Source organism: Ascidia mentula, chromosome 1 (assembly GCF_947561715.1).
Source record: "Ascidia mentula chromosome 1, kaAscMent1.1, whole genome shotgun sequence".
NCBI classification, from domain to species: domain Eukaryota; kingdom Metazoa; phylum Chordata; class Ascidiacea; order Phlebobranchia; family Ascidiidae; genus Ascidia; species Ascidia mentula.
Window position 1 is genome coordinate 12,090,754 of NC_138566.1, and position 9,512 is coordinate 12,100,265.

The following is a 9,512-nucleotide window of genomic DNA, read 5'->3' on the forward strand; positions in this document are numbered from 1 at the left end:
TATGAAACTGGCAATAACAACAACCAGCCACAAGTCCTAATATTCATAAACTAAGCTCATGTAATATAGTCATAAACTAAGCTTCTAAAACTTGCTGGCAGAATGACAGTTCTCGCTCGCTTCTGCGCATAGGAAATATTTCTAATCCATGTGTACACGCACGCGTTTCGACACGCAACAATGAGTTTTCGAAAAACAATCGTCTTGGCTCAGCTGAGAGACACGTCACCACGGTGTTGGAGTTATTAAGTAGAATTGCAACATTTTTGGCTGGCCGCGTTATTGTATTAGTTATTTATTGGTAAAGCGTGAAAGATGTGAAATAAAATACAAGTACCTTATCGAACGTGGAGGTACAGGTCTGATTTCGTTTACAGACCTGCTACAGAAAATGTTTTTTGCTAATATGATGTTTTCCTACGTATGTGAATCCCATGCAAAAACGCGTGTAGCACGGCGGCAAATCCCCGTTTTTGGAAAAATTTCCCGTTTAGGGAAAGCAGAAGTTGTCGAAGATGTACCTAGCATCAAAAAAATTACGTTTAGGCAAATAAAATCACCTGGAAATTAACAGCAACTAGTGCGTCTGGCAGCTATTTTTGTGTGCGTTTTTACTGCAGTCTTGATCATATGGAAAATGATAGCAGATGCACACTGAAGCTTATTGTTACGTTTTGTTACAAGTGCATACAATCAAATGTTTTATTGTTTGATGTAGTGTTTTTTTGTTTCATACCCTGTGATTTTCCATACAAACAAGGTGATAAAAGTGCACGCCGGGGCCAAGTAGCTTCTTGACTTACTGGTTGTAATTAAATCCCGACATTTTGTATTGCCTTGACGCAAATTTTAGCTTTGTCGAAATACAAAATTTCCCCCAAAATGAATTTTCCATTGTGTTACACACAGTTTATCAAAGAACTTCTGTCTAAACCCATGCATTTTAAGTCAATCTTTATCTGCTGTACTGTGACGTCAGACCAATTGATGACATGAAGTTGAAATCATGAATAATAACAAACACTACATATATATTTTTAGGGAAAATTGTGATGAAGTTTTATAGACTGTTAGATATTCTTCTGTTTGTTTGTTTAATTGGATTGGTACACTATTGTTCCTGCCACAGTCACAATGATGATGATGATGATGAGGCTGCTGCAATTCAACACGGAAAAGAAAAGTGGTTCAAGCAACCATCACCTTCTGAAAACCTAGGCACTGATGGACATGTTCACAGCCATGGTCACCATCACCACCATGAGCACCATGAGCACCATGAGCACAATTCGGAGAAGAAAAAGAGAACATTTTCAGAAACTTTTTATATGTGGTTAAAGGCTCTGTCTGCAACTGCCTTGATAAGTGCTGCTCCATTTGCAATACTTTTTTTGGTTCCTTTGGAAAGCAATGCTGCAGAATACCAACCAATGCTTAAACTGCTCTTAAGTTTTGCATCAGGGGGCCTTCTTGGTGATGCATTTTTGCATTTAATTCCTCATGCAATCCACCCACATACTCACCATGATGATGAAAATGTTCATGATCACTCCCATTCTCATGGCCATGACCATTCATCCTCAACAAAAGTTGGACTCTGGGTATTGGCGGGCATAGTGGTATTTTTGACTGTTGAAAAGTTTGTTCGCCATGCGAAAGGTGGCAATGGCCACAATCATGTCATAAACAGAAAAGATAAAGTTAGTGATAATGAGACAGAGGACAGTGACGAAGACAAAAACAGGCATAGTAAAAAGAAAACCATCAGCAAAGGTGTGAAAATCTTAAATATGATTTGGGAATTTTTGTGACTGGTGTTACCTTTTAAATCTACAGACCACTTAAAAAATGAAGACAGCAAACCCGAAGGCATGAAAGTTGCTGGCTACCTAAACTTAGCTGCTGATTTTACACACAACTTTACTGATGGACTTGCTATTGGTGAGTTTGCTGTATTAGTATAATTATTTCAAAAATAAAATAATAATAATGATGTAAGATATGTATTTTCAGGTGCTTCTTTTCTTGGGGGGCAAACACTGGGGATAATTACAACAGTAACAATACTGCTACATGAAGTTCCTCATGAGATTGGAGACTTTGCTATTCTTGTGCAATCAGGCTGTGACAAAACCAAAGCAATGTTTTTACAACTTTCAACTGCAACAGGTCGTTACCAACAAATTCAATTTTAAATTTTTTTAATTTTGGTTAATCTGAAGGTGCCATGGCGGGATGTATCCTTGGTTTGCTTGCTGAAAATATTGGAGAAGCTGCTGTTTCTTGGATATTACCTTTTACAGCAGGAGGATTTATATACATAGCAACTGTTTCCGTAATTCCAGAGTTGTTGGTTGATTCCAGCCCAAAACAAACACTAAAGGAAATTGTGTTTATGTTACTTGGAATTGCAATGATGGTAGTTATTTCTGTGTTGGAGTAAATTCTAATATATGCATAACTGTTGTAGCATTTATTTTAATCATGTGTCCTTTATTATGATGAAATATGTTACTTTTAAGTTTAAAATATTGGCACAACATATTTGATGAAGACAACTCAATGAAATATTTACAAACAAACATGCCTAAGGTTTATCTGTTCACTTTTGTTGTATGGTGTTAACATTTCAAGGTTTGTGTTCTATTTTCGCAATTAGCTTTGGTCATAAACAATCCCCAAAAGACCACTTTAAAAGCATAAAATTGCTTTTGTTCACGATGAAAGATAGAGCCAAAAGAGGAAATGTGAGCTGCAGTTAATTATTTTTGGTGTTCAATTTCTTGTTTATTGTGGGGTTTTGTTTACCACATATGTTTTGTATACATTTCTGTTTGTGCCAAGTGATTAGGGGTCTAGTTTTTTTTTTACTTTAAATGAGCATGAAAGCAAAATTCATAACTTTTTTTTGAACTGGCCTAGTGCCAGATATGTTGCACATGTCTATGTGTCATAAATTGTTATGTGTGTGGTCAATGTTATTTTTATACATTGCACAAAACAAGGTTGAAAATAAAATTGCATTGGTAAATGCTTTTTTAGCCCAGGACTTTGGGTATAGCCAGGGTTGGTGGGATAAATAGAGAAATTAATTGTTTTGATCTTTTCTAGGGGGTGATGTCTCCTGACATTAATGTACACAAAACATGTTGACATGGGCAGATAAGGCTTGCATTTAAAGTTATTAGCACTGAAACAAAAGTTTTGAAATAGTGAAGGCTTGATAAGCGTTTAAAAAATTGCACCACTTGGACTGTGAGAATGTATGGAATTGTTTTGTTTCGGTGTGGTGATACGTGTTTGCAGAGATTGGTATGGTTAAGTTACCCATAGGAACCAAGCGCAATGAGTCTCTAGGAGGCCAAAAATGCCTTTATTTCTCTGCAGCATTCGCTGGCAAACGTTTAATGTTCATAAACAATTCATTTTCAGGCTTGTGGGAACAAATCGCAAGCCGGCGATCAAAATTCCACTGCGATTTAAAAGGTAGATCACGTAACGTAACAGCGACACAAATGGAAGAGAAAAAACGCTAGGGGAGACCGTGGATACCTCGGACCAGGGGTGTTACGTCACAATTAGGTATTGTTAAGACACTTTTACAAAAGCTTTATGTCTCCATCAAACGTTTACAGGAACTTTGGAATTAAATCATGTCTGCTTAGAAAATAAAATCGAAAAAGTCAATTTAACAGCGAAATCAAGTTTTTCAATTTGTATGTGTAAAAAGGCTATATATCAGTCACAGTTAATCAAAATGCAGTATTTTTTTGTTGATTGCATATTCAAATATGTATTCTTGGATAGGCCAATGATGAATTAGTAATTTATATTTCGTCACGTGGTCGGGGATAGTGTAGCGAACACAGGTCAAACCAAACGTGGTACAATGATAATAAAAGCTCTGAAACAATAAAGGACTATAAAGTGCCGTTACCAGTTGGTCCGCCCTGTCATGCCTAGCGGGCACCTGTGAGTGTGACTTGTGTTCATGCTTTATATGGGCCTGCAGCGTACAAATAGGATTCCCTATTTCACTGCTGTGCTGAATCTAAAGTCTGTTTGCGCTGATATACACTACTGAATTAAAAGCTCCGTGAACAGACTTCTTTATTAATGGAAACACACGATTGCAATTACCAGGTGGCTTAAGTTTAACTTGTTTCAAGCGCGTTTAACACGTGACTGAATTGCAGCGAATTAGCTATTAAAATAAAGTGCGAACGTTTACAGCGCGATGGCGATAATAACGACAGGGCCGAGAGAGGTCGAGAGACTAAGAGCGTAGACTAGACTAGCCCAGACTGTCGAAGGATTACGAAAATGAGCGTTTTATAACAAAGTGTTAGAAAAAATGTGTTGTCCAGCAGGATGCCAGAAAACCTGTGGGAGCTCCGGTAGGAAAGCTTCACACCGTCTGCAGTCTTCGGTCCGTATGTGTTCCAAATGTGTAAAGAATTAAGTACGGAAACATGCGTGTTGCTACAGGCCACATTGGCTTGCATGATTATTCCATTCGACTTGTGGTTTCATTTGGACTGCTGCCGTACGTTTCAGCGGGTGCCTCTAAAATACCATTGTAGGCATCGTAGGCATTGAGCCTAGGCATTGTACTCTATGCGTACAGTGCCTAGACTCAATGCATACGATGCCTAGACTCAATGCCTACGATGCCTAGACTCAATGCCTACGATGCCTACAATGCCTACGATGGCTACAATGGGTTTTTGGAGGGACCGCGTTTCAGCCATCTTAATAAAAGATTGTTTACCTGATTGGTGTCGGATATAAGTAGTCAATAGAAGAACACGCATTAAACACAACAATATTTTGGACATCATGGCAAGAAATTGAGAGAAGACAACACTTTTTGAGTTTTCTGAAAAATTATCAGGTCACAGAAGAGAATGAGAATAAACAGTGGCTTGATAAAATGATCGAATTTCGGCAGTAAGAAAAAACCCCAAAGAAAAAAAATCGTTTGATTGTGAATGAAGAGGACAGTTTAAATGCAGTCATGCTGCTGCGCTTATTATTCATGCAAGTCACAACCTTAGCAGCACTGATGTGGAATCTGCGCAAGCGGAAAAAGCCCTTAGCTCCAATTATGGTGAAGTCTGTTAAAGAGATGCACCCAACGAAAGAATATAGTCCTATATCACGGCGTACAACTTCTGAGGACAAACTGTGGCTCCAGTCACAGCTAAAACAGTATGGGCAATTTACGGGCATGGCATGGTTGCTGCTTTCTCCAGAACCACAACCAACAAAGAATTAAAAAGCTGCCTGTTGACACAGTTGAAGATATCATACTCTGTCAGAGTTTTGCTGAACATAATGATAAGTTTTGCTTGAAAAACTAAAAACTGGCATTCTTAAAGCAATAGCGTATCCAGGGGCGCCCAAGGGATCCGGACCACCCTTTTGTCAAATACGTTTTTTTTTATCATAATTATTTTTTTGTCAAAATCCACGTGAAAGCAAGCACTACTGCAACGTTTAGCCAAAAACCGCATTGTGCTCAAACTAGCCATTGTTATTCTATTACAAAACACATTGCATTGTTACCAAACAAGTTTTTTTTTTTTGAACGAGGCATTGCAGGACGAGGACGATGCATGCAAAGATGAAACTGTGATCAGTACCAGTATAATTTATAGTCGAGTTTTAACGATTACAATGTATTGATTAAAAGTACGCCTGACCGTGCACTCGCGTTATAGTCACCAGGCTACGAGATATTTTGTTATTCGGCACGCAAGTTTATTTTTCTCTCAATGTTCGACGCACAATAAAAAACTGACATCTTCTTCTTAGTGACCTTGACGGTGTGCACGCGGACGAAACTACACTTAACTGAAACTTTAATTAAATATACCTTCCATCTGTTAGAATCTGGTGAGAAGATTGCACTTGAATGGTCCAGATTAATGAATAAAAAAAAAAACAATTGGTCTGAAATCGTATTAAGTTATCCAAAAATTTGCAAGGGCTTAATCAGTACAATGCGGCTCCAGCTTTGTAAAAAAAAGCAGGCTGTTGTGATCCACCAGTTGTGCAAGCTGATGAAATTTTGTCTGGGGAACTAGGTGAAAAAGAAAATTATATTATTGAATATACCATGGAGGATATACCTACACTGCAGAAGGCCCAAAAACGTTTACATGTAGTGGACCTCCTGCAAGCAACATAGCCACAGGGGAAATTAATTAAGATAATGGAATATAAAAGAGGACACCTTAAATATCTCCATGAGAGGATAGATAAATCAGATTTATTATGTTTGCTGCATATATTCATGTTTCTATTGTGCGTCGTAGCCCAGAAGCCCACGCCTAATGAACCATCAATAATAATTAAGTTTCATGAATGGCACGCTGTTTTTAAAGTCGCGTTAGCCGATTATATGCAGCGCGTGATAATAGCGGGATTCACACCAGACGCGATTGACGGCAGGCGGCGCGGTTTTCGAACGGCGGGGATTCACACCAGCCGGCGTCATGCCGTGACGTCGTTATTTTCCCGCTGGAAGCGTTTGACGGCGGAGTTAAATCTGATTTAACTTTTCCGTCAGCCACTATGATACGAAGCTTGTTTTCGTTGGGTTTTGGGTTTGTTATGATTAATTTTAGGTGGTTTTAAGTAATTATATTTGTATATGGAGTGTTAGGTGATAAAATATCAGAAATTAATTAATGTATTACAGATTTGTGCACTATACAATTTATTAACTAAGATAATTACAACGAAGTTTAAAAACTTTGACCGAAAAGCAAAAAATCTGCAAAAACTGTTTGGCTATAACAGGCTATGTCTTAGCACATGCTACTACTGTTCAAACAGAAGTAGTCTTTTTGGTTACCACGAATGTAAAAAATGCATGGAATAACATTTCATTTGTAGCGAAATATCGTACCCTCTATAGTGACTTTTTTGGCGCAAATTGCTTTTTTGGCGCAATTGCATTATTGCGTCACATAATTACTCTATAGCCCTCGTTTGGGTCCGTGGCCCCCCTGGCCAATTTTTAACCCGTCCACGCTATTGGTGACGTCACATTTTTATGCCTGATTCGAGTTCGTGCGAATAAAGTTTCTTGTTTATATTGAAATGTTGTCATTTCATGAATATCCTTTCAAAAATGTATTTATTACCTTCACTGAAAAAAGATGAGCTGCTACATAATACGATTTGTCCTTCCAAAATCCAGAATATTTAATGTTTTGTGTTTTAACTCTCTCGATTATCAAAAGTTGCTTTCGTCGGCTCAATGAATTATGTGAAAGAAACACAGCTCGTCTTTTGCCTCTCTGTAAAGTTTAATGTGTACTCTTTCCAGTCCGTCGCCATTTCTGTCTTGTTGTGTGACCTCACTATGATGACACAGAGAGTCGAATAATTTCATTGATTGCGTTCTTTTTTTATGTTCTTTTTATAAGGAGTTGTGTCATTTCAATGTAAGCTTGGTCACTTTCTTGAAAATACAGTAAAAAAAAGAAAAGGTCAAATTATGTTTTTGAGGGCAAAAAGAACGAAAATAGGTATGTTCCTTATTTAACATTAAAAGCAGGCGAACAATTATGAACTACTGCAACATCTAACGTGTGCGAGTTTCGGCATTCATGTTGCGACGTGCACAACCTGTCAAACAATACGTTGGCCAATCCAAAATAAATTTCAACAAGATGGGCACAACACCGGTCAGATTGGAATTTAGCCAAAGGCAAGTTGGGAAGCAACGACAAGACGTCTCTGCACAACCATTTTGCAAACGTGCACCCACCGGCAGGAACGCGCCTAAGCATTTCAAGTTATTTTTCGGTGGTATTTGTGGAACAGCCAATGGCTAAAAGGCTGGATGTGTGTGAAGCCAATTGGCTGAACCGCACCCAAGCCTTAATAAACATTCAAACAATTATTCTTCCCCGAATTCGTTGATAAAATTGCTGGCCGCTTTGTTTGGTGTTGTGTTTTATGAATGGAGTACATCTTTTACCATTGTTAATGTGTTGTTGTTGTTTAATGACGTCATGCTTTCGTGCTGCGGGTCGTTATTATTTTGCTTGCTCACGTGATTCACACTCCCTCATCTTTCTACATCCGGTGTTAGAAGGCCTTGCGCTGCAGTGAAGTTGGCAGTTGTGTAGATGCAGTGGGAGGGGACATTGTGCTCACCATTTCAGTTTTATTTTATTTTTTGCATATTTTAGGTATAGGCTACATATAGCTTCGAGTGTTGTAATGCTTTTTATTTGCAGAAACTGATGATGCGCCTATGTAGGCGAAATCGACTTTTCACATTTTAAAAAATAAACCAACTGACGGTGATCAGAAACGCTTCGTTTTAAACTCCCGTAATTCGTACTAACAACCCCCCATGTATGCGAGTTGTGCATTCCTGTCTGTTACGTCCTGTATGACTGACATCATAACTCACATGATTGACAATTGGGCTCTAATTAGGGGTCACGGCTGAATGCGTTGGTTTAAGGTCCGACGGTAATTAGGTTGGCAGTTCAATCTTTGAAATGTTTTCATCTCAAATTTCACGTTAATTTTTAGTGTAATTATTACGCCTTCGTATCAGACAACGTTTTTCGTTCTCAGCGTTAGTATTAATTTTAGTTAAGTATTAATTGTATATGTGACTTTTGATCTGTCAAATTTCCCAACTTAATTGTTTGAGAAAAGCTTAATATATCGTTAAAATGTGTTTGTGCATGACTAATTTTTTCGTCAATCTTCGACATAAATGTGTACTTTAAAAGATGGTGCTTAAATTAATTTCCACCACGCTTTCTGTGTAATTGGATTATTACGTATCGTTTATTTGCGAAATCGCATGACAAAATTTTTGACCATTTGTTCATGGCGTGACCGCGCGATCCCACGCAAATCACGCTGTCTATATGCTGGCAAATAGACATTAATTGATCTCGATTTATAATGTCATTTTAACGTCAAAACTCACGTTTATCGAAGTAACTTTGGGGCTATGTAAATAAATTTGGTGGTGTAGCAAAACGTTGCAACAAAATAGTTTGTAAAACAGTTAAAGTACGCTTAGTTTGTGTGAAAGGCAGTTTTAGAATTATTCTTAGTTGGCCAAAAGCAAGCGAATAACGAACTCACGATAACCGTGTTTAAAACGCGTAACACTGTCCTACAACAGTGCCTTCGAACGCAGTGTTTGATAAACCGTGATATCAGTTTTTCCAAAAGACTTTTTGCGCCCGTTGTGCAAGCCCAAATCTTCAGAGAAAATACATAAAGCTAAATTGTCACAACTTGCCAGGCGACCTTCACGTATCTAGGGGATTTCCACCACCGTAATCAGACAACGCAGAAGTATTACCATGCTTTCGCATAGCAAGGCAGGATCGCATCACAGCACAGGCCCTCGAAATTTGGCGATCTCAGCTCTCGTATATAAATCAATTAAGTCCTGTTTGTGTAGAAACCTTGCCAAGCAATTACGTTAATGTATCATACATTACAATTTATCAGTGGTT

At 38.2% G+C, this 9,512-nt stretch overlaps 1 protein-coding gene across 1 annotated transcript; it reads left to right on the forward strand.

The window, feature by feature from the left end:
* The first annotated feature begins 1,044 nt into the window (after positions 1 to 1,044).
* Positions 1,045 to 3,049, forward strand: LOC145898164 (zinc transporter Slc39a7-like). Its single transcript, XM_082986599.1, has 4 exons — positions 1,045 to 1,773; positions 1,837 to 1,941; positions 2,014 to 2,169; positions 2,223 to 3,049. Exons 1-4 carry the CDS (start codon positions 1,053 to 1,055, stop codon positions 2,441 to 2,443), a joined length of 1,203 nt encoding a protein of 400 aa, XP_082842725.1. The 5' UTR covers positions 1,045 to 1,052; the 3' UTR covers positions 2,444 to 3,049.
* Positions 3,050 to 9,512: the final 6,463 nt, after the last annotated feature.